At 32.3% G+C, this 25573-nt stretch overlaps 1 protein-coding gene, 1 long non-coding RNA gene and 2 pseudogenes across 2 annotated transcripts; 1 reads left to right on the top strand and 3 right to left on the bottom strand.

Annotated features, from left to right (window-relative positions):
* Positions 1-1058: 1058 nt before the first annotated feature.
* Positions 1059-2590, bottom strand: LOC141703810 (adenylate isopentenyltransferase-like). Its single transcript, XM_074507241.1, has one exon. The coding sequence runs from the start codon at positions 2250-2252 to the stop codon at positions 1341-1343; it is 912 nt and encodes a 303-aa protein (XP_074363342.1). The 5' UTR covers positions 2253-2590; the 3' UTR covers positions 1059-1340.
* Positions 2591-11340: 8750 nt separating this feature from the next.
* LOC141703808 (uncharacterized) lies at positions 11341-14806 on the top strand (annotated as a pseudogene).
* A 4534-nt stretch (positions 14807-19340) lies between these two features.
* On the bottom strand, positions 19341-20806 carry LOC141703806 (uncharacterized). The gene is made up of 2 exons (XR_012567694.1): positions 20628-20806; positions 19341-20147 (listed from the first exon to the last, which is right to left on the bottom strand). It is a non-coding gene; the product is annotated as an uncharacterized LOC141703806 (long non-coding RNA).
* Positions 20807-23601: 2795 nt separating this feature from the next.
* Positions 23602-24514, bottom strand: LOC141703809 (adenylate isopentenyltransferase-like; annotated as a pseudogene).
* Positions 24515-25573: the final 1059 nt, after the last annotated feature.

Genomic DNA, 25573 nt, shown 5'->3' with positions numbered 1-25573 from the left:
CTAGTACAACTACATAGTGTTTAGTCGTGAATTGGTGTTTTGATTTTTTTAAATATATTTTTCATCGATCCAACCGTATGGTTGTCAATAGATATATATATTAGTGTTACCACAAAAGTTTCAGATCAAAATAATTTTGATTATTTTGTCATTTTAAAAGTCAAACATCGGTTTGACTAGTACAACTACATAGTGTTCAGTCGTGAATTGGTGTTTCGATTTTTTTTTAAAATATTTTTAGCGATCCAACCGTTTGGATGTCAATAAATATATATATTAGTGATATAACCAAAATTTTAGATCAAAATAATTTTATTTGGTTTGCCATTTTAAAAGTCAAGCATTAGTTTGACTAGTGCAACTAACTAACATCAATTTTATTTTTTTTAACAAATAAAGAAATTTGAAAATTCTTAAAGCGCATAATTTATTTTTTCAAGAACTAAATTTTTTATTTGGATAACTTTTATTTTCTCCCATATTCATAATTTCAAAATATTCACTAACATTTAAATAATTTTTTATAAAAAATTAAAATTCTGAAAAATTCTAAATACAACCGAATTCTATTAAAATATAACTTCGAAAAAGGCGGGAACATTCTCTCACTTTTATTTTAAAAATTTTAAAAATTTCCCGCCAATTTATGTAAAAAAATTGACTGAAATCGGTTGAATTTAGGAGCCCCAAATAAATTACTTTGCGGGAAAATTCCCTCCAATTTTTATTGGGGCTAAATTCGACCGAATTTTTTTTTGGTTGAATTTAGGGGCTAAATTCGACCGTTTTAATTTCGACTGTTTTAATTTCGACCATTTTCGGTAAAAATTAGTTGTAAATACGACCGTTTCAATACGACCATTTGAATTCGACCGGTCTCGGTCGAATTTAGCCGTGTCTAAAGGATTCGACCCCATGCGGTCGAATTTAACACCGGTCGAATTTAAATCAGTTGTATTTAACCTTATTTTCTTGTAGTGATAATAATTCAGGTGTTTATTACACATAGAAAGCCTCTAAATTTGAATGTTGTCCTGCTAGTATTGTTACATGTAAAATACTAATTTCGGTCCGTTCGATCTATTCCGGTTCGGATCAGTTTGGTCCGTTTTCAAAACCGATGCTAACAGATCTAATCCCCGTCCATATTTTTCAAAAAATCCAATTTTTATCAGTACAATCCGATTTTTAGCACTGGTGCAGCCCACTCCGCTCGTATATATATAAAAAGGTGTTCTTGTAAAATTAAAATCTTGGTAACACTGATTTGCAAAAAGCCAAAACTCAAAAAATGAAATAAAAAATCTAACAAACAAGAAGTAACGAAAAGGGTGCCAAACCTATTCATCTTTCAAAAACCGATTCACAATCTTCACGCTTGTTTCCACCACTTGCCTCCCCCATATTTTCGCTGCTTTTTCGCTATCTAATCCCATAGCCGCCTTAAACGCCGTCGTTGCGTCTACTCTACGTAGGTCCCACTTCCCTTCTCTCAACCGTTGGATCTTTCCCATCTGTCTCTTCGCTAGCTGACACGTGTTCTCTTTAACATTCCTAACTGCCTCCTCGTACAGATCTTCCTCGTATTTTGTGCAATCATTAGTCAGGTATTTTTTGAATTCGGGTACTCCTATTGCTTTTTTTAACCCGGTCTCACTCACTGAGTTGAACTCGGGGGAGTGGTAAAACTCGTCTAGCTCGTCAACCATTCCCGAGTCAAGCATTGAGTCAACTCGTTGATTGAGGTACTCGTTTAGAACGGGTAAGAAAACATTGACCCATATGAAACAACAGTTGTACCGGAGCTCCGACGATACCGGGTCGGGTTTTGACCCGTTAAACACATCCGAATCCGGGTCGAACCGTTTTACGAGAAGAGCGTAAATGAGCGAGTTAGACCCACCTACAATAATAGGCAACCGCCACCGGGCGAGAATTCCGGAGATAATAGTCGACCCGAGTGACCTAAACTCGGATGGGGACATGGATTTGACCGGGTCAAATTGGCCGAGTAGATGGTGAGTTACACCGAGTTGCTGAGACAATGTCATTTTATTAGTGGTGATATGGAGGCCGCGATAGAGTTGAATTTTATCGGAATTAATAATCTCGGAGTTTGGAAAAAATGTCGACGCTACATCGACAGAGAGCTTTGACTTCCCGGCACCGGTAGCGCCGAGAATGACGAGGACTTTGGGGTGGCGCCGAGAAGGTAGTGGTGGAGAATGTTGTAACATTGTTGTGTAGGGCATGGTTTAGAGTTTAGATTGTGTGAGAATGTTTTAGGTAAGTAGTTGAGGTTAACATTAAATCATGAATAAAGTATGTTTAATGATATTAATGTGTGTTTTATGTGGGTTTATATAGAGAGATTTAGGGAGTGAAGGTACGGGGTGTTTGCAGAGGTTGAAAAAAGGGAACAGAGCATGTTCATGCTTGTACTGTAAGTGGAGGCTGTGTGGCATTTTTAATGGCTTCATTTGGATTTGCATGAGGAGTGAATGATACGGAATTACGTATGTTGCGACTTGTGCGCGCGCATACACGTGCACTTATGCATTTTGTATTTTAAGAAGCGGAAGAATTAAAATCGGAGAAACAGTTGAGATTAAAAAATACAATTTTTAAGTATTATATTTTTATTTTTAATATATAATGTTTGATTTTTTGGTTTACATATTTAGGAGGATTGACTATATAGTTAGAATTATTATTTTTTAAATTTTGTTTTATTGAATAAAAATATGAGATCAAAACTTTATTCATAAAAAGATTTTTTTGAAAAAAAATAATTTAACTATATAGCCAAACTTCCTAAAAATATGTGTCAGAAAATCAAATATCATATATTAAAAGACAAAAGGAGTATTAAAATTTAAAGGTCAATAGAAATGGGGGTTTAGGCTAGCCCATCAAACTAGCTATGTCATGTAATCCTATTTAATAGATATCTTATTCGGAAGAGAAAGTCACAAGTTAGAAGTGTCTCCTCCCCTCTAGCAAATGTCAAAAGATAACTACGACCCCCTTGTGAGCAGCAAATATTCTTGTATATATACAACAGTTTCTGTTGCATACTCTTATCTCTAGGAACTCCTATACTACATTCTATAATTTGAGTTATTATTTTTTTAAGGAAATTATTACTTTATTATTCTTTATAATATAATTCAGCCTATAGTTATTTAACATTACACTGAAATATTCTTTAAAATTAATAGTTAAAGAACACATTTATCAAATGCTATATACTGTAAGTTTTTAAATATTAAAGAAGGTGTTAAATCAAAAGCTTGTTAGGCAAAATATTGAATTATATTTTTTCAAATGAATAAGAAAACTTATTGTAAGTGGTGTGAGTTTAAAGATGAGTTTCCAGCTTTTCGTCGTAGAACGGTCAAATCGAGTGGATTGATAAGCTTTTTCTTGAAAATTACAGCAATTTTTAGCATGCCACAGACAAAATGGAAGTTCAAGATGACAGTGACGTTAGGGATATCTATGAGAGTTAAAGTGACAGTAAAAATAAATGTACCAAAAAAATGCACGCTCCAAAGAAGTGAAATTAAATCGAATGCAGCACAGTATATATTTGTAACAGGAAACTACAGGACAACTGTAAAATATTGCATGACATAACTTAAGAAACACTGTAGTTAAGAAAAAAATACTTAAGAAATATTATAAAATAAATATAGATGGTCATTTACACTGTGCTCCATGGTTTGAAAATGGAGAGAATAGAAGAGAAAATATAATTTTTAAATTTTCTTTTCTGGGGGTGCTTCGAATTTTTTGGTAAGAGAAAGAGAAATGATCAGCATAAAAATTTTCTATAATTTTTCTTTAAAAAATTCTTCACAAAATTGGGAAGATTTAGAAAAATACTCTCACATTATCTTTTTTTTTACCAAAACTCGCGAGCACACACTGATTAATTTTCTTCTACTATTTCCCTTCTGTTCTCCTCCCATTCCTTTTTTTCTCTTCTCTCCTAAACAATCTCTGGAGCACAGCATTAGTGCATGTCCGGGAAGCTAGTCTTTGAGCTTAAATGGGCTTTTATATTGGTTCAAAGTGTATAAATAAGTTGTTTAAAAGGGAATACTAAGAGCTTTAAAAATTTGTTGAATTTATAAGAGTTTTTACTCCAGTGGTACTAGCTATAATGGTTAGCTATATTTAACAAAATTATTTTATTATTATTTTTACATATATATATATTTATTATTATTTTTACATATACATATATATATATGGAAATTTTATATGTTAAAATAAATTTAGTATATATTTAGTTAAATACAAGTGAAAATATAAATAATATATTCAATGAAAATATATTAAATTTCTAATAGCATTTTAATATATATTACAATTGAAATATAATAACATATTTAAATATAACCAAACATAATTGATAAACATTACTTATATATCTATTATAAAATATATAAGTATATTATACAAATATGCAATGTATATTAAAATAAATATATTAAAGTTCAAAATATTAAATATAAAATAAAATTTTTAATATATATATATATTAAGTGTAATAAAAATATATGTATATATTAATATATAGAGTATGTTGTTTAAATAAGGCTGATGAGGATATTTTAGCTAATGGATACAGTATCAATAGATATAGAAGACGTGATAGTGGATATGTAAAATTATTGCTAACATGTTTAAGAGTTGGAGGGGTATATTTTTTACCTAATACCTATATATCATCCTACCAAATAGACTTTTTACGTAAAATGTGACCATAGTTGGAGATGCTCTAACTACTTTGTTGAAAAATATAAAATCATGTTCTAATATTATTCTGCCAACTTAAAATGTTAGAACTAGAATCTCGGATTTGAGTACTCCCTCTTTCGGAAGGGAGTATTAAAAAATATAAAATTATGTAGGACCTTATTTTATCAGCTTAAGATTTTTATGTAACTGATTACTTAGCATAGTTAAAAATAATATCGACAATATTAATATAGGATATTAAATATGGGTCAGTCCGAATAGTGTTTTACAATTCGCTAGGCGTGTCAGGGCGGTGAGGGTACCTCCGAGAGATTAATCTACAAGTTGGAGATTAATCAGACAGATTAATCGGAATATTAATCGCAAGAATATAAATATTTTTTTTTAATTTTTATAATTATATAATGATTAATATATCAAATTTTTGTTTGACAAAAGAAATTAGAATGATATTAAATAATATCTTCACATTTGACATTTGTAATTTACTAATTATTTAATTTACAATATTAACTATATTTTAATTCACATTTCTTAACTAGTTACAATATGTCTTTTATATTTTAAGTGAGAAAATAAATATATTAGAATACTTGTTACTTTTTACCAATACTTTATATTAGAAATTGACATGATATTGTGTGAAATTATGAAATTAATAAATTAAAATCATAAAAACTTAAAAAAATATATTTTTTAATTATTTTCCGCCTAGATCGTCTAGGACCGATTTTTGACCGCCTTGCCCATTTAATTCCGAGTTTGACCCAATTTTTAAAAACAACTCTTAAATCAGGGCTTAAATAGGAGTCGGGGCATTTTACTTAGGGGCCTAAACCGATTTTAGAAGCCAGGGCACACTGATGTCATATTATAGCATGAAAAATTTCTCAAAAAGCTATAAAAATGATTTTTAACATGAACGCACAGCATATTTTGATGTACTAACATAATTTTGTCCTGACCATCTCCGCTAAAATAAACCATCCAGCATAAAATTTCCTGCTCTCTTTTCCCATGATAACATATAGTAGTATATTTTGGACCAATATTCAGTTAATTAACTGTAGAATGCAAGTGGATTGGGTTTTCGGGTGCATCGACCATCTACAGCCCATTTTCACTTGGTTTTTCACTTGTACTGACGAAAGCGTTGAATTTTCTTAAATAACCTCACAAAACATGCTGCTCAAGTGTTCATCAGTGATTACATACTATGCTTCTATTTCAATATTACATATTCAGACCAGTGACCAACGTAAAAAGACTTATGTAGCATCTCATTGTTAGTTAATGTTCACACACTTACATTTTTTGTTTATTCAGGTCCTTATGACCTTATCTAAAGATACTATACGTCCTATTAAGAGAAAACAATAGTTCATTATCATTTATTCTAGGGAAAAAATTATAGATTCTTGTCTGAGCAGGAACCATCATTGATTTTAAGTATTTTCCGTAATTATGTGCTACAAATTTCACTAGTTCTTGTATTGTTTTGCTACTACCTAGCTACAGCTCTACAACTGTGCCCTCAATTGAAAGCACATATTTTATCTTTAAGCTGAATAGACATTTTGCACTAATTTTTCCTCTGAATATTAATAATTTCTTCTTAAGGACATCTTTTACAAGTATTTTCAATGGGAACTTGAAGACAAATTTAGTTGGGCATCTTTGTAGGCCTTTTTAAGTGTTAACTAGGTAGCTTTTTGCTTGTAATCTTTGTAGGTATATCTTCTGCATTATCATTGATGATGGAAGCTGATAAACTTGAATTTTTATTTTAACAGGAAAGCATATCGGTTTGGTTTTTTAACGATCAATCATGTGAGACTTGTGGATGTAAAGCTGAGTCGCCCGTGGATATACATGTTCAGCTAGCCGTGCTGATAATATTGGCAAAAAGTGATAGGTAAAGATGAAGCCCATCAAATCAATCTGTCTTTTTAAGTGGACGGGAGCCTGATTCTTAACAGCATTATGACAATGAATCTTAAAGCAAACATAGAAGTTGGACTGTAATTCGAGTCAGGCGGCTCGCAAGGTAGGGTAGAGGTTTAGGCTCGATCAGTTAAACGAGCCGGCTCGGGGCTCGACTCGATTAATTTCGGCTCGAAACTCGGCTCGATCAGCCTGAATTACAGCCCTACATACAAGCATTTTACCTCAGAGGGGCGTGAGAAGGATGAGATGTGCTGAGGAACTAAAATTTTAAAATACTAGGGAAAAACCTAGACGAGATCTTACACTTTTTAACAAGATGTATGTGAACCTTTTACAACCCAGAATTAAAAGGATCAGGTATTCTAAGATAAACTAGTCTGCAGATATCTTGCACAAAATTCTTAGCAATCTGCGCGTCTTTCCAATTGCTCCATTTGTACTCAAATTGATCAAAAATATACCAATGGATCCTTTAACTAACTATATTAGTATAGTTCTTTTTATTAATATAAAGAATACTTGTCTCAGACTGCTCAGCTGGAGTGAGCTTCTTCTACAAAGATCTTTTAGTTGGAAGAGTTGACAGCGTCTCCAGTACAGCACTGCTGATTTATCCCCCAAGTTACATTAACTAGCACCATCCTCCACCTTGTGCATGCTCTGCTCATATCATTCTGCCTCTGTAAATATATTTGATCAATTTACGCAACACTGTATTCTGATTATTTGTTGTCATAATAGTCATTGTACCTGTTTAGACAAAAGCTGGTTAATATCATTACTGGTTTTAGCTCAGCTGGTAAATTGTCAATATAATCATCTGTGCAGCACCACGTTTCAAAAAATGCGGTAACTTAACATTATTTGAATTATTCAATGTGCCAGAACTGAAGGAATTCCCAAAAGGAACCAACAAAATAACATTTTTCTGCTAATTGTCTTGATGTCGCGAAAAGTACTCAACATTACCCCAACACCGATTCCACTATTTTGCACCGATGAGTCAAAGATTATTGAATCACCCCCTCAAGTAATTGCACTTACCAAGGAAACAGTAGGCTACAGTGAAGACCTTATGCGCTTATAGAACTTGAAAAGGCCAATCGTTATATTTCTGTATTAGGAGTAATATGAATACCTTGACTCTAAGCTCTGGACTGTATATTGCATTTAAATTCATAGTAGAAGATTACAAGATGATCATATAGATAAACAAGAAACTATGCATGCACCACTAACATCATTTATAAAGCAGTGTTTTAAGCAGTTTCAAGTTTCTGACAGTGTTAATGTTCCTGTTTTAGAATTAGTCTCCTCGCTAGTAGTTGTCTTTTAGAACAAACAAGAAGACGATCTGTATTGTTTCTCAGAGCTTAGTGTACATTTGTCTTTGGATTCCTCTAATCGTAGGAGAAACCAACCACTTGTCAATCAACTTATCGAGCTACATCCTGGCAAAAATATGCACTTGGTATCCGTTAAGGAAAATTTCTGACCTGGAACAAATACATATAAATAAAAGCATGACATAGTTTGCTGGTCTTTCTGGTTAAATTTCAGTTAATTGCATAGAAGCCAACTCAGCCAGTTTTACGTTTCTTTGAACTCATAAAATTTTCCACTCTCTATATGATATCTGCTTGAGGTTGTATCTTCAAAAGAAAACTATAGCCTACTCTAAAAGATCAGGGTGGCCATAAGATCGATTATACAACCACATTACCAAAATGCAACCACACAGTACTTTAAGATAGAGTATTTGTTGATCATCACATGGTAATAATTAAGCGAGAACAAGCATTTTCCAACATCAAACTTGTGGTCTAGGAAAGTGATTTCATCCGGTCTTACTCCAACATTCTACATTGCACCAACTAATCTCAGGGTATCAGGCCATAACTGTGGGCCACTAAGCCAGGAATTCGTGAACTTTTTTTTTATCAAGTCCTGATATATCCGAGGATCCAACCCAAGACCTGGTGGCGTTGAACAACCCGTGAGATCTTATGAACTACTGATAGATAGCTTTATCAGCCCATATTTATATCTTATAATTTGTTTACATTTTTCTTTCTGAATTTCAATTCAATTGTTTACATTTCAAAATTTTTCAAAAATAATAAAGTTTTTATAATTTTTAAAATAACTGCATTCACTACTTATCTACATTATATCCACTTTATACCTATAATATTAATCAACATCACTACTTTATTCACCTTTTTAACTTTTCTACACTAATTTATCATTTTTCTCAAATTCAAGCCCAACCCAAATATAAACATTTGGGAGGACAGAGAGAATATCATATTAGAGGCTTTTTTTTATAAATATATAAGATCTGATTGAATATTTCAATTTTTTGGAAATACTTTTTGAAATCCTGAATAAGTAGTATCAAATTTTATTAGAGTTATTTAAGATCAAAATTATATTCCGTCTATTTTTATTTTCAAGAACTGGTTGAATTTGATTCGGGTTTGGAGTTTAGACCAAACAATGAAACAAACCAAAACTCGATTTAAATTCCCGAAATCCGATTTAAATTGCATGAGCCCGTAGGATTTATTAAATTCTACAATTATCTTATTCTTGTCAATTATCAATTATTAATTTTTATTATAACTAAGCATTATACAAAACTAATTTAAATTTCGTGTAATACACGGACTTTCTTTAATATTATTTATTTATTTTTAATTTAATTTAAATTGAAAATATTAAACAATTAATTTGAATTGATAGTGTATTCTAGTGGAAATAGTAATTTGTTATAATAATTTTATGACTATTATTTTATTTTATTAAATAGATATATCCATATTATTTTTGGAAAAAAGTGGGGCATGTTAGAAAAATAAGCTTTAAAAAGTAATGTGTTTTAGCTTTAACAAAATTGTAACTTTATAGTTATTAATAGTTTTAATATTACTATTCTATATTATCAAATAAACTTGCAGGTCATATTTGAAGTAGTTGTTTTAGTTGCGAGAAATGGAAAATGTAACGTGTTCTAGTTCGATTTTTTCAAATTCTTTTCCTATTAATTCTATTATTAAAACCCTAATATTTAGAGGAGTTGTTTTAGTAATGAGAAATATGAAAGATAGCCTTTCTTATTTAAATATGATTTTGATTGTTTTTCTATTATAATTTTATTATTAAGACTTTTAATTAATGTAAGGAGAATTCGGTAAAATTAGCCCATAACAAAAAATAGGTATTGACGATCAAACTTTTAATATTTTATCTATTATAATATAGTGTGTTACAATATAATATAGATGTATACCTATTAATCTAAACATATAAAAACAAAATTTGAGTAAAGCTTGTTAAAAAGTATAAGATCTTGTTCGGGACTTCCTCTACAACCTTAATATTTTAGAGCGACTGGTTCTTAACATTGTATCAGAGCTCGGTTTAGGGAGAGTTTCGGTTTCGAATCCTCTCACCCCCATTTATTTAATTTAAGTATTTGTTATTGGTATGAGTATTGGAATTGGTTGTATTTTTTGTTGTCAATCGTAGCGAAACGTATCGTACGATTAAGGGGGAGTGTTAAAGAATATAAGATCTTGTTCGGGCCTTCCTCTACAACCGTAATGTTTTAAAGCGACTGGTTTCTTAACAAGACTAATCCGGTAAATTGAGCGTGTACCAAAAACAGGTAATGACGACCAAAATTTTAATATTTCGGTTATTATAATATATATATAATAGAATAATAATAGTATAGCTAGATATCATAAAAAATACCATTAAATTGAAATTCATTTTCTATTCTCAAATTTTAAGAATAATTATTATTTTAAATTTACTCAAATATCTTTAGTAAGACCATTCGAAATAATTGGATTGGTTCAAAAATTTGATGCGGCTATAGAGCAGTGCTGATAACAGCAAGTCCGTATGAATTATGATGTTTTGACGAGAAGAGGACAACGGTAAGGGGATGGAAATGGTCAGATTCGTATTGTGTATTGTTAAATTCAAATTCAAATTCAAATATTTTTGAGTTATTTAAATTCAAGTTCGTCGAATTTCGAATTTGATCGGATGTTTTTCGGGTATCCAAGATTACAAATAATATAATCAAATTTAATATTATTTATACATGCAAACATCATTAATTACATTTAAATATTAGCTAAATTTAAAATAAATTAATTAAAGTAGTCAAACACATTAAAAGACATAATATTTAGTATTCCTATCCCAAGTAATTTTTTGTTGTAAATATATGAAAAGTACATATTATATAATAAAATTTGAAATTAAACTAAAGAGTTATAATTCACTAAATAAGTGTGACAATCTTGACATTAATCTACTACTACTCGAATAATACAAGAAAAATATGTAAAATACTTGTTTAGATCTAAAATACAACATATAATATACTATATATTTGTCAGATTATAATCGGGTTTCGGGTTTGGATTAGGTTTCGGATTTCGGATCAGGTATTGGTTCGATGTTGTTGAAATCCAAATCGAAAATCAAAATTTCGGATTTGGTATAACCAAAATTTCAGGTTTCGAATCGAATATCGTCAGATTGGATTAATTTGCCATCCTAGAGGTATGTGTTAACGAAGGAACTTGGTTAACAAATAGGTATATGTGCACGACATTTGGTGTTGGTTATTAATTTAACCGACGCTAAAAGTGTTAATAGCGTCGGTTCTATAAGTAACTGTCGCTTAAAAGTACTTATGGCGTCGCCGTTTACAACCGACGCTAAAAAGTATGCTTTGTGCTACGGGCTTCTAGTTGGCTGACGCTATAAATTTCTGCTTTATGCTACGGGCTTTAATTTAACCGACGCTAAAAGTATTAGAGTAAAAAATTAATTGGACCAGGGATGTCACGACACTGAAGGTGTTCTTTTAAATTTTTTATTTTTGTATTAATTGAAAAGTTGAAGTAGCCAACTAATTTGAAACAATTTTTTTCATAAAAGTGGACATTTATTTTTGAAACGGAGTAAACAAAATTTAATATTGTGTGAATATCAACAACATAGAAATATTATTACTTTTATTTTATTTAACATTTCGATATAAAAAAACAAAAAAAATATTATTTTTGGAAGTCTTTTAACTTTAGCAAATATATCATAACTCAAATTAAAAAAGATTGTGAGATACATATGATAAATAGATAAATATGTGATTAAAACTCTTCGGTTTCGAAGACTCTTCGTCTCGAAAACCTAACAGTTGGATCGATATAATCACTAATTCTAATGATTCTGAGCTTAATTGTAAAGTTTTTAGCTTTTTGTCGCCGAATAGTGTTTTAATTTCTTCGATTTTATCAGCTGATCGTTTATCGCAGGTTAAGTATGTGTTTCTGATGGAGCGATTACCGGAGTGGATGCGGTTTATGTTTCGTAATGAGAGGGAGGTTAGTGTTTTATCGGAACTTTGTCCGTTGTTTAGAGGTAGGGTTTCGAGTAATGCTGGTTGTTTAAATGAAGTTAGGTTAAATGTTTTCGAGTATTATATGTTTTGGTTTGCGTATTATCCTGTTTGTAAGGGGAATAGTGAGAGTTTTGAGACGATTAAGGTTACGAGTAGTGAGAGTAAGAGGTTTAGGTTTGAGAATTGGGCGTATTCGATTTCGGTTTTTGCACAAGCTAAGAGAGGTGGAGCTGAGCAGAAGAGTGAATGTAGTTTGTGAATGTCTTTGTGAAGTATCTTAATTTGGTTTCAATGAACCTCGCTGATGGATCAGATAAGGTTGCATCTGTTGAGAGTCATAGGTGGGGTAAATCAGGGGGTGTTGATGTTTTTAAGTTGGGGGATGTGGGTCTTCGCTCTAATGGTTCATGGAATGTGTTGATTAAGAGGCCATTGTACCGTTTTATATTGAGGACGTTTATATATTTCCCAATGGAGACTTCTATCAAGAATGCATCTCAAGTGTTTTCCCTTTGGATTAACTATATAGAACCTTGGAACATTAGCTTTGAAGATTTTTCCGGTCTTGATGCAACTGCTGGGGTGTCAAGTAATGGTACTAAAATGGATTCACGGTCTCTCTCAAGTGGCTATTCGAGTTCCTGGCAAGGCTTTGTGTTGATCAACTATCTTTTTTTATAGTTCTTTGGTTATGCATTTTCTTGGATTTGCTCACAAGTTTCTCCATACCGACACAGAGGCAATTGTACAGATGGTATCAAAGGTTTAATTTCCTGACCAGCTTCTCTATTATTATAAATCACTATTGCGTGTATTAGGTTCACTAGAACTATGGTAATCTTATCTAATTTGTAGTATATTTAGGTTTGGTAGTACTAATTGATATTTTTGCTATAGTGTATAGCCTTAGTTTGTATTTGAACACCTATTTAGAGTATTAAGCTTGTAATCCCTCTCCAGGAGGACAGAGTCACTGGTAACTATTGGTTCGCCTGTTTTCTAGAAAACACTGATGAACTAGGAATGGTGTTGGAGAAGGTTTTTAACCTGCTTTTGAGGAGGAATTAAAAGATTGCAGTGTTTAGCTTCAATTCTAAATTCACCTTTTCTTTACTAAAACAGGCCGATGTGTAACAACGAAGAAATGACTCTTCAATAGATAATATAATCTGAACTAGGAAACTTTGAGATTTGGTTAGGAATATTGCAGAGTACAGTTGCGAAAGTATAAGGTTGCACATCTTACATCTTCTCACTTCTGTTTCTGTTAGTTGCTTGATTGTTTGTTCAGTAATAAAAATGTAGATATTACATACTTTAACATCTGTAGATACCATTGACAACTAGATGGAGTTGCTAATTTTGCACAGAATATGATTTAGGGAATGTGGAGCAGAATGAAATTGAAACCCTGAGTTTTTATTTATGGTGCTTAAATAAAAGTGTTTGAAGTGCTAATAACTTATGAATTTGTTTAACTCCTGAAAATAACTAAATATTTAAAAATAATATATGTTGGGAGGTAAGATCTAGTATTAGTTAGGAAGTAGTATCATTATCCTAGGCAGTTAACTACTGGTTATATTACAGTTTTCATGGAATACTAGAATTTATATCATGTATTTAATACTGTGATTCAGGGTGTCCTATTTATGTTTGATTGTTTTCAATCGGTTCCATATCTTTTTGTGTATGTACTGATTGTTAAATATGCAAATGATGTTATAATTTGTTTCAGCAACGAAGCTTCTTTTCTCTATTTAGTGGTCTAAGGCTAGTTAGAATTAAACAGTATGGTGGAGCATCATATTTCTATCTATGGTAGACTTCATAATAATAACTGAGTGCTGATTAAGAGGTGGTGCTTATACATATATCTTGACCAAGTCAATTTGTTCTGTTTTTTCTTGGCTAAGCAGAACATAAGAGGACAAATAGTAAAAGATAAATTTGGTTGTTCTGTAGCTAGCGCACTACCATGGTCTTGCTTAGACTATACGTAGAAGCGTAATTTGCTCCAGTGATCTTGGTAAATATGCTAAATGGATACATCTGAACTTGAATTGACCACTCTAGAAAGCTATTTGTGTTGAATTATACAAGAAACTAAGGAAAGGCTATCTTCAATGCTAATTTGCTATTTTTTCTCTTTTATAGTTGCATTAAGATGTTTTTCAATGTGAAGGCACTGATTGGATACTTCTGGCAGGCTTATATATGGGGTTTTACTTCTAATTTTTATTTTTTTTTAAATTCCAAAATCTATTGGTTGTGGTTTCCGTTTACTTACGCCGTATATGTCTCTGTTCTTTACCTTACCAGGTCTTAAGCATTTTGACATCATCCACTGAGTTGATCAATCTTATTATGAATGTGGATACTGTTTTTCATTTCTATTTGAAAGGGTTTTGGTTCAAGAAGATATACTTAGGAAATCAATGAGATTCGAGAGCTTTGGGCAAAAAATTTTATTGTCGAATGTTTATAATCAGGTACGATAATAACTTTAGACAAATCTAGAAAAATGAGACATACAATCTTATATATGTTGCTAATTATGTACCAAAATATTACCAACTAATATTGTATATGTGTGACTATATTATGTAGGTGCTGGACTTTGCTGAGATTCTTGAGTGTTGGACCTCCCAAGCTAAATGATGATTTGCTATATTTTTCAACGTCGATATTGCTAATTCGATGATGCCAAACGAACATTAATATTTTTTGGGAACACGTTGTCATTTATTACTTTATCAAAAATATTTTGATTGTATTTAAAATTCAATGTATCGTACTTTTTGTTCAATGTGTGTATGAAAAGATAGCTTGAGACCTGGTATTTGTAAAAAGCAGGTTCAGGATATCAATAAAAACGAAAAGAATATTTATTTTTTTTACAGTACTTTAGGCGTCGGTTTTATTGAACAACCGACACCTATAACATACACATATAGCGTCGGCTTTTTCAACGACTGACGCCTTTAACATAAACATATAGCGTCGGCAATTTTAACAACCGACGCCTTTAATATTAACTTTCAGCGTCGGTGTTTTGATAAACCGACACAGTTGTCCAAGCAAGAGCGTCGGTTAATGGCAATTTTGAGTCGGTCATCTGACCGACGCTAAAAACTTTTAGTGTCGCCTAATTACCCGACGCAAAAAGAATATACCTTTAGCTTCCCCTGCATATACCATGCTGAAAAACCGACGCTAAATGCCAATTTTGACCGTGGCTAAAAGTCATTTTTGTACTAGTGTTCTTATCTTCTAACTCTTTCCATGCATATCTTCTTTTGTATTAGTCTTGATCTTCTTTCCTGTAAATCAGCTTCCTTCCTTAACTGTTAGTCCTCCCGTACTTAAGTTCTGATATCTATCTTCTGATATTTATCTTCTGATAATCTAAGTTCTGATATCCTTAAGTTCTGACTTCCAGTAAGTACTGATTCCAGTAAGTACTGATATTTCCTGTTTGTTAAGATCTGAAAACTAAACATGAAACATATTAGACATGATATCTCAAATATATCTAACAGATAACTTGTGCATTAAACCGTTATGTTGTCAAATTCTATATACATATAGGGTCTCAATATAATTGGTGTTTATTCATCTTCTATCTCTTTTGTGGATGTCTGGTAGTATAATATTCGTACAATGAAAGCTGGCGTTTGTCAGTTTCATGTTATCTGATTAGTGTCATCAACATTACATGCTAAGGTTAAGAATAAAAAAGGCTATTGAATGAAGTATTTAATGAAATTAGAATCCCATGTTTGTGTCATATAGTATTCAACCCTCTTTACTTTCTTATTTAATGTTCTTTTGTATAATCTCTTAGTTAATTGTAGTTAAACAATCTCAAATTATTATTCGTCTTAGCATTGGATAATAACCATACCATTGTTGCATAGACACATTGATTAAAGTTAACCTAAACCAGTCCCGTGGGAACGAACTAGAATTAATTCTATATTACTTGCGATCGCGTATACTTGCGTGAATATTAACGCGTGTTCTAGCCCCAACACTTGGATGTTACATATGGTATCAGAACCGACTCTCAAAAGCTTGATGCGTCAAGTTGCCGGAGGTGGGGACACGAAGGCTGATGGTTTTATCCCACAATGGCAAGAGGTCCGGAGGTGGGGACACGAAGCCAGCCGGTATTACCCCATAATGGCTAGAGAGGTACGATCTTGGTCTTATGGGTTGTCTGTTCCACATCGAGGAGATTTGAGACTTATGTTTAGTTTATAAGATAAAATACTGCTACTACTACTTGCACCAACAAATCATGATATTTTGGGGGCCTGTGGTGGGCTTGTCGTAATCCAAGTTGGCTGCACTAGGGGCAGTATGCTTTATCTTATTTCGGACTCGTAATCAGGACTTGACCCGGTTTTCGAAAAAGGCTCGGGATTTGACCCGGGTTGTCACATATGGTATCAGAGTTCTGCCCGGTCGGAAGTGTAGAGGCACTGCCCGGGTTTCGTATATGTGTTTGTGAGATCGACGAGGACGTCAATCTTATAAGAGGGGGTATTTGTAACATCTTACATCAATAAGAATAAGAGTGTTTGTGACATTTATAGATACAAGTAAACAATCAATGTGTACCAAATCGCTAGTTTTTTCGTACTGACCTGTGGTGGGTTGTTGGCTCCGGTATGCATTTGGTTGTGGGCTTGGATGTTATACCCGCCCCCTCCCAATTAAAGCTAACAAAAGTTCAAGAACACACATCCAACCAACTATGTCAAAAATATACACTAAAATACTCCACCAAAAATTGAAAACTCGTGTATAGGGCTGCATAGAAAAAAGGTCCAGAGCTGAAAATCGGACCGGACCGGGTCTATCGGTCCAAAAACCGGACCAGACCGATTTGATCAGGGTCGGTCCACAGTCCTAATATCTGAAAAAAATTTGTATTCGGTCTGGTCCGATCTGAAACTGGAAAGCCGGAAAAAAAAAACCCGGTTTGACCGGAAGCTTAATATTTCACCATTTAATATATATTACTAAAAAATAAGAAAAAGAAACATGTGTAGTGTAATACAATTATTATACAACGACTTGTGAGTTGTGAGTCTTTCTCGACTTCTCTTGACGTCAGTGTGGATATCAATCACATTCACAGGGTATTAAAATCAAATCACAATACACAACCATAAGAATTTAGGGTTTTAAATCGAAGCTTCAATTTTCAATTTATCGAAGTAAGTTTTTTTTTCTAATTTTGGGTATTAGGATACACATAGTGAACCTCAATGTCTTGCTATAGTCTTGGGTTATATTTCATATGATGTTTACAATTACTTGTTCATATGAGGTGAATCATATTTGGGATTGTGAAATTTGTGTCATTGTATAAATTGTATGTATGTTATTACAATTATACTAGAGGTTAGAGTGCAGAATTAAAATATGTTCTTGCAACTTGTCTCTGAGCAATAATTAAATTTTAACTGCAACAATTTCATTCTATAAATGCTGATTGCTAAATAATTCTCTTCCTTCTCTAACTGAAATATAAGTAACATGGTTCAGGATCAGGGGTATGCTAAGAAGTAAGTACAAGTGGGGAGAATGTGTCTGAATGATGACAACTAAATGAACTGTGTCTGAATGTCTATAATTGTAAGATTTTAAAATAATAATTGCTAAGCTATGTTCAAACATTCACTAAACTTAATCAATTAATTTTTTTACTTAAATATAGTTTGCAGATGTGTTTGCATAGACTTTTACTTAATTATAATTGCTAAACATAATTAACTATATTGGGTCTTGCCTCCGTAAACTTGTAAGTTATTGACTATAGCACGTAACAACCTAATCCTTTGTTGTCTGGCTTCTGCAATGAGATAGTCTTAGGTCTGCGAAAAATAATTAAGTGAGTAACATTTAGTTTGACACATTTATAACTGTTCTGAGTAACAACTAAATGAATTAATATAGCATAGAATTTAGAAGCGGCATTTAGTACAGGAGGAAGACCCTTGATCAATTTAGAAGCTCTCTAACTCCCAAGGTCGTATATTTATATCTGTATTTGTGAAGCAAAACTATATTTTTCTTCATTTTGTATATTTATATGTGAATTTGGTTTAAATTTAAAGACAGTGCAATGTCTTATTTATGACCGCTTTGCGCAAAGTAAAAAATGATAGAGATAAAGTCATGAATGTCGAGGAAGCACTAAAAGAGATAGATGACCTGGAAGATGGTATAAGTATGTTACATTTATGTAATGTTTTTTTCTCACTTTTTTTATTTATCTATACAGATATGCATAAAAATGGAATTAATGAGTACACGATTTATGTCACAAATGAAATTGAAGAGATGTAGTCTATGTAGTATTCAGTAAAACTGGGACAGATACTATTCAGATTTCACTTTCTTTTTATTATTGTAGCATTTTAGTTGTTTGAAGTATCAATATTTCCCTGCATTGTTTGTTCACATTTTTTGCATAATTATAATCTACACAAACTTATATGGTACATCTAATATACTTAATCATGCAGGCAAATCAGTTTGATGCAGTAGGAAGTAGGAACGAACATCCAAAGTTGATGAAAAGTTGTCAGGATTATCATTCTTTAAAGCAATTTTAATGTTACTCACTTGCTGCACCAGGGGCTGATTTGCAATCTTTTCTTTTGTATTATTTTTTGACTAGAGTCTTAATTAGTGTTATACATTCAGTTTTTTTTTCAAATTGTATCATTGTATGCATAATGATGGTGACACACGTCGTTATTTGCCTATGTTTGATGAAAAAGCTTATATTCATTTTATTATTATGGATTATAGATTAGTCCATGGATTTGTTTTGTTGGTTGAGTTGTAATTGCTTGATAGAATCTTGCAGTATTAATATTTCTTGCAAGAGGTGTACACTTGAATTTAATTTTAGAGTATACACTACAAGAAAAAAGGCTAAATTCGACCGGAAAAAATCGGTCGAATTTAGCTTAATTCAACCGCGAGTCGAATTTAGAGGTTCGGTCGTATTTAAGTAAATTCGACCGGCTAATTACGACCGGATGAATATAACCGCTTAAATTCGACCGCCCAAATTCGACCAAAGACGGTCAAATTAAGATTTTCGTTTAAAATTTAAAACTACCGCCTAAAAAATTGAAATTTCAAATTAATTTGAAAGGCCCGCCCAAAATTAAACTCGACCGTATATGGACGAAAAAATGATCCTAAATTGGACTGTCTGCTGTCGAAATAACAAATACCAATTTTAAAAAAAAAATATTGCCGGAAACTACAAGATTCCGGTCACATTCAGGCTGCCTCATTTCGACCCCAAATGAGGGTCACATTCAGGCTGCCTCTTGGAAACTACATGGGAGAACCCGAACCATAATGATCTTCTATGTTTACTCGCAGCCCAACAGAAGCTGGAATGCATTGTTCCTGTTTTCCACTGTATAACAGTATCCAAGATTGCTTGCCTACTAACACATTTGCACCAGCATCTCCCTATTACATATTGACAGGAGTTAAAAATTTAAAGCAGCAACTTCATCATCCTTTTTTAATTCAACCGATTGTCCTGGTGCGGACGCTTATTCCTTTTGTTCTGACGTGTATTTGGAGTACCTTTAATGGAGTTAAGCATATTAGCTTTTGGAGTTTGTAACATAGCACCTCCTAGTGAAAGTCTTCTACTGCTTGGTACACCGCCACATGAATATCTAGCACCCTTTTTAAGGTTCTGAGATTTCATAGGGCTTGGTTTTGATCCAAATATTGCTTCCTGTTCAGTAATTAACTGCCCTTGCAGCTTCTTCTGGTCCTAAAATGGAGGAACAAACGTGTACATGGATCATGATTGAGAAAATGCTCACGTAAAACAATCCATATATAGGTCATGACTGAGACTGTAATTTTAGACTCTCTGCCTCTTGCGTTCTTGCTCTTTTTCTTGCCGTAAGATGTTGTACTCTTCAAGCATGTAAATAAGCCGAATCTGATAAACACAAATTAGAGAAGATTGTTATAAATTATAAGAACAAGTACTAGACTTCAGAAGTTAACAAGGAAAAAATAGAAGATTATTCATAGACAAGGTCTGCCTCTCCCCCTCCTCACCAAGAACACCATTCGGAACATCACTCTTCTCCTTGTATTATTTCACCAACAACAATTCAAACAAAAAATTATCCGAAACTTAAACAGCACAAATATATAAAAATATATGAATAAAAAAACTATATCAACACAACCAATTTTGGTGGCTCAAAAAATCCGATGACTAGTATTTTAATACAATAAAATCATTTCTTTTTTCAGCTAGGCATTTCATCAAACACCTAGTGTGCGCTGACAGCGGTGACGAGATTTGTTAATAATGCTACTACTACCGTTGATGCCGCTGCTATTGTAACGTATACTTCCGCATCCGCATATACATAGGCATATACACACTACTCAGAGAAAAAGGATTTACCTCAGGGAGCATGGGAAGGGAGAGAGAGAGAGAGAGAGAGAGAGAGATGCAAGCATTGCAGGTACATGGCCAAAGATTGTTAAAAACTAAGAGATGGATAAAGGGAGAGAGAGGCGGAGAGATGGAGGCGGGGAGACAGAGGCAAGAAGAGATTTTTTAAGAAGGAACGAGGGTTTTTAGTATTTGATTTACTGGGCTTCAAATTTGGGCCTTAAGTTATAAGTAGCTTTTAATTTAAAAAAATATTAATTAAATTAGTGATAGGTCCAAATTAATTTTCTAAATGAATAAAAAGAAACAAAATAAATAGAATTAGTTTTAGGTCTTTAGTTTTTCTAAATAAATAAAGAGTTATTAGTTTAGATTGTTAAATCGCTACGGGGTAAAAATGAGGTAAAAATATATTTTGGAAGTAAAAATTGTTTTAATTACACATGACTAGTATGTATAATTTTTAAAATTTATTACACAATTATATATATTTTTAGAAAATTTACTACTATAATTTTACTAGTTTTATATCAAAATAATTTTATTTGGTTTATCATTTTAAAAGTTAAGCATCAGGTTGACTAATACTACTAACTAGTGTTTAGTCCCGAATTAGTGATTCCATTTTTCTAAAAATATTTTCATCGATCCAACCGTACGGATGTCAATAGATATATATATATTAGGGATATAATGAAAATTTCAGATCAAAATAGTTTTATTTGGTTTGCCATTTAAAAAATCAGGCATCACTTCGACTATTACAATTAACTAGTGTTTATTCATGAATTGGTATTTCGATTTTTTAAAAAAAAATTCATCGATCCAACCGTACGGATGTCAATAAATATATATATTAGTGATATAACGAAAATTTCAGATCAAAACAATTATATTTGGTTTGCCATTTTAAAAGTCAAGCATGAGTTTGACTAATACAACTAACTAGTGTTTAGTCCTGAATTGACATTTCGATTTTTTTTTAAAAAAATTAATCGATCCAACCGTACGGATGTCAATAGATATACATATTAGTGATATAACGAAAATTTCAGATCAAAACAATTTTATTTGGTTTGCCATTTTAAAAATCAAGCATCAGTTTGACAAGTATAATTAACTGGTGTTTAGTCCTGAATTGGTGTTTTGATTTTTTAAAAACTATTTTTCATCGATCCAACCATATGGATGTCAATAGATATATATATATTAGTGTTACAACAAAAGTTTAAGATCAAAATAATTTTATTTGGTTTGTCATTTTAACAGTCAAACATCAATTTGACTAGTACAACTACATAATGTTTAGTCTGAATTGGTGTTTTGATTTTTTAAAAAATATTTTTCATCGATCCAACCGTATGGATGTCAATAGATATATATATTAGTGTTACAACAAAAGTTTAAGATCAAAATAATTTTATTTGATTTGCCATTTTAACAGTCATACAACAATTTGACTAGTACAACTACATAATGTTTAGTCGTGAATTGGTGTTTGATTTTTAAAAAAATATTTTCATCGATCCAACCGTATAGATTTTAATATATATATATATATATATATATTAGTCTTACAACAAAAGTTTCAGATCAAAATAATTTAATTTATTTTGTCATTTTAAAAGTCAAACATCGGTTTGACTAGTACAACTACATAGTGTTTAGTCGTGAATTGGTGTTTTGATTTTTTTAAATATATTTTTCATCGATCCAACCGTATGGTTGTCATAGATATATATATTAGTGTTACCACAAAAGTTTCAGATCAAAATAATTTTGATTATTTTGTCATTTTAAAAGTCAAACATCGGTTTGACTAGTACAACTACATAGTGTTCAGTCGTGAATTGGTGTTTCGATTTTTTTTAAAATATTTTTAGCGATCCAACCGTTTGGATGTCAATAAATATATATATTAGTGATATAACCAAAATTTAGATCAAAATAATTTATTTGGTTTGCCATTTTAAAAGTCAAGCATTAGTTTGACTAGTGCAACTAACTAACATCAATTTTATTTTTTTTAACAAATAAAGAAATTTGAAAAATTCTTAAAGCGCATAATTTATTTTTTCAAGAACTAAATTTTTTATTTGGATAACTTTTATTTTCTCCCATATTCATAATTTCAAAATATTCACTAACATTTAAATAATTTTTTATAAAAAATTAAAATTCTGAAAAATTCTAAATACAACCGAATTCTATTAAAATATAACTTCGAAAAAGGCGGGAACATTCTCTCACTTTTATTTTAAAAATTTTAAAAATTTCCCGCCAATTTATGTAAAAAAAATTGACTGAAATCGGTTGAATTTAGGAGCCCCAAATAAATTACTTTGCGGGAAAATTCCCCTCCAATTTTATTGGGGCTAAATTCGACCGAATTTTTTTTTGGTTGAATTTAGGGGCTAAATTCGACCGTTTTAATTTCGACTGTTTTAATTTCGACCATTTTCGGTAAAAATTAGTTGTAAATACGACCGTTTCAATACGACCATTTGAATTCGACCGGTCTCGGTCGAATTTAGCCGTGTCTAAAGGATTCGACCCCATGCGGTCGAATTTAACACCGGTCGAATTTAAATCAGTTGTATTTAACCTTATTTTCTTGTAGTGATAATAATTCAGGTGTTTATTACACGTAGAAAGCCTCTAAATTTGAATGTTGTCCTGCTAGTATTGTTACATGTAAAATACTAATTTCGGTCCGTTCGATCTATTCCGGTTCGGATCAGTTTGGTCCGTTTTCAAAACCGATGCTAACAGATCTAATCCCCGTCCATATTTTTCAAAAATCCAATTTTTATCAGTACAATCCGATTTTTAGCACTGGTGCAAGCCCACTCCGCTCGTATATATATAAAAAGGTGTTCTTGTAAAATTAAAATCTTGGTAACACTGATTTGCAAAAAGCCAAAAACTCAAAAAATGAAATAAAAAATCTAACAAACAAGAAGTAACGAAAAGGGTGCCAAACCTATTCATCTTTCAAAAACCGATTCACAATCTTCACGCTTGTTTCCACCACTTGCCTCCCCCATATTTTCGCTGCTTTTTCGCTATCTAATCCCATAGCCGCCTTAAAAACGCCGTCGTTGCGTCTACTCTAACGTAGGTCCCACTTCCCTTCTCTCAACCGTTGGATCTTTCCCATCTGTCTCTTCGCTAGCTGACACGTGTTCTCTTTAACATTCCTAACTGCCTCCTCGTACAGATCTTCCTCGTATTTTGTGCAATCATTAGTCAGGTATTTTTGAATTCGGGTACTCCTATTGCTTTTTTTAACCCGGTCTCACTCACTGAGTTGAACTCGGGGGAGTGGTAAAACTCGTCTAGCTCGTCAACCATTCCCGAGTCAAGCATTGAGTCAACTCGTTGATTGAGGTACTCGTTTAGAACGGGTAAGAAAACATCGACCCATATGAAACAACAGTTGTACCGGAGCTCCGACGATACCGGGTCGGGTTTTGACCCGTTAAACACATCCGAATCCGGGTCGAACCGTTTTACGAGAAGAGCGTAAATGAGCGAGTTAGACCCACCTACAATAATAGGCAACCGCCGCGGGCGAGAATTCCGGAGATAATAGTCGACCCGAGTGACCTAAACTCGGATGGGGACATGGATTTGACCGGGTCAAATTGGCCGAGTAGATGGTGAGTTACACCGAGTTGCTGAGACAATGTCATTTATTAGTGGTGATATGGAGGCCGCGATAGAGTTGAATTTATCGGAATTATAATCTCGGAGTTTGGAAAAAATGTCGACGCTACATCGACAGAGAGCTTTGACTTCCCGGCACCGGTAGCGCCGAGAATGACGAGGACTTTGGGGTGGCGGCCGAGAAGGTTAGTGGTGGAGAATGTTGTAACATTGTTTGTGTAGGGCATGGTTTAGAGTTTAGATTGTGTGAGAATGTTTTAGGTAAGTAGTTGAGGTTAACAATTAAATCATGATAAAGTATGTTTAATGATATTAATGTGTTTTATGGGTTTATATAGAGAGATTTAGGGAGTGAAGGTACGGGGTGTTTGCAGAGGTTGAAAAAAGGGAACAGAGCATGTTCATGCTTGTACTGTAAGTGGAGGCTGTGTGGCATTTTAATGGCTTCATTTGGATTTGCATGAGGAGTGAATGATACGGAATTACGTATGTTGCGACTTGTGCGCGCGCATACACGTGCACTTATGCATTTTGATTTTAAGAAGCGGAAGAATTAAAATCGGAGAAACAGTTGAGATTAAAAAATACAATTTTTAAGTATTATATTTTTATTTTTAATATATAATGTTTGATTTTTTGGTTTACATATTAGGAGGATTGACTATATAGTTAGAATTATTATTTTTTAAATTTTGTTTTATTGAATAAAAATATGAGATCAAAACTTTATTCATAAAAAGATTTTTTTGAAAAAAAATAATTTAACTATATAGCCAAACTTAAAAATATGTGTCAGAAAATCAAATATCATATTAAAGACAAAAGGAGTATTAAAATTTAAAGGTCAATAGAAATGGGGGTTTAGGCTAGCCCATCAAACTAGCTATGTCATGTAATCCTATTTAATAGATATCTTATTCGGAAGAGAAAGTCACAAGTTAGAAGTGTCTCCTCCCCTCTAGCAAATGTCAAAAGATAACTACGACCCCCTTGTGAGCAGCAAATATTGTATATATACAACAGTTTCTGTTGCATACTCTTATCTCTAGGAACTCCTATACTACATTCTATAATTTGAGTTATTATTTTTTTAAGGAAATTATTACTTTATTATTCTTTATAATATAATTCAGCCTATAGTTATTTAACATTACACTGAAATATTCTTTAAAATTAATAGTTAAAGAACACATTTATCAAATGCTATATACTGTAAGTTTTTAAATATTAAAGAAGGTGTTAAATCAAAAGCTTGTTAGGCAAAATATTGAATTATATTTTTTCAA

Source organism: Apium graveolens, unplaced genomic scaffold (genome assembly GCF_009905375.1).
Source record: "Apium graveolens cultivar Ventura unplaced genomic scaffold, ASM990537v1 ctg7109, whole genome shotgun sequence".
NCBI lineage: Eukaryota > Viridiplantae > Streptophyta > Magnoliopsida > Apiales > Apiaceae > Apium > Apium graveolens.
This window is presented reverse-complemented; position numbering and strand designations above follow the sequence as displayed.

What these genes read in the sequence shown, in the direction of transcription:
- LOC141703810 (XM_074507241.1), bottom strand. Translation starts at nt 2,252, where the DNA reads ATGCCCTACACAACAATGTTACAACATTCTCCACCACTACCTTCTCGG.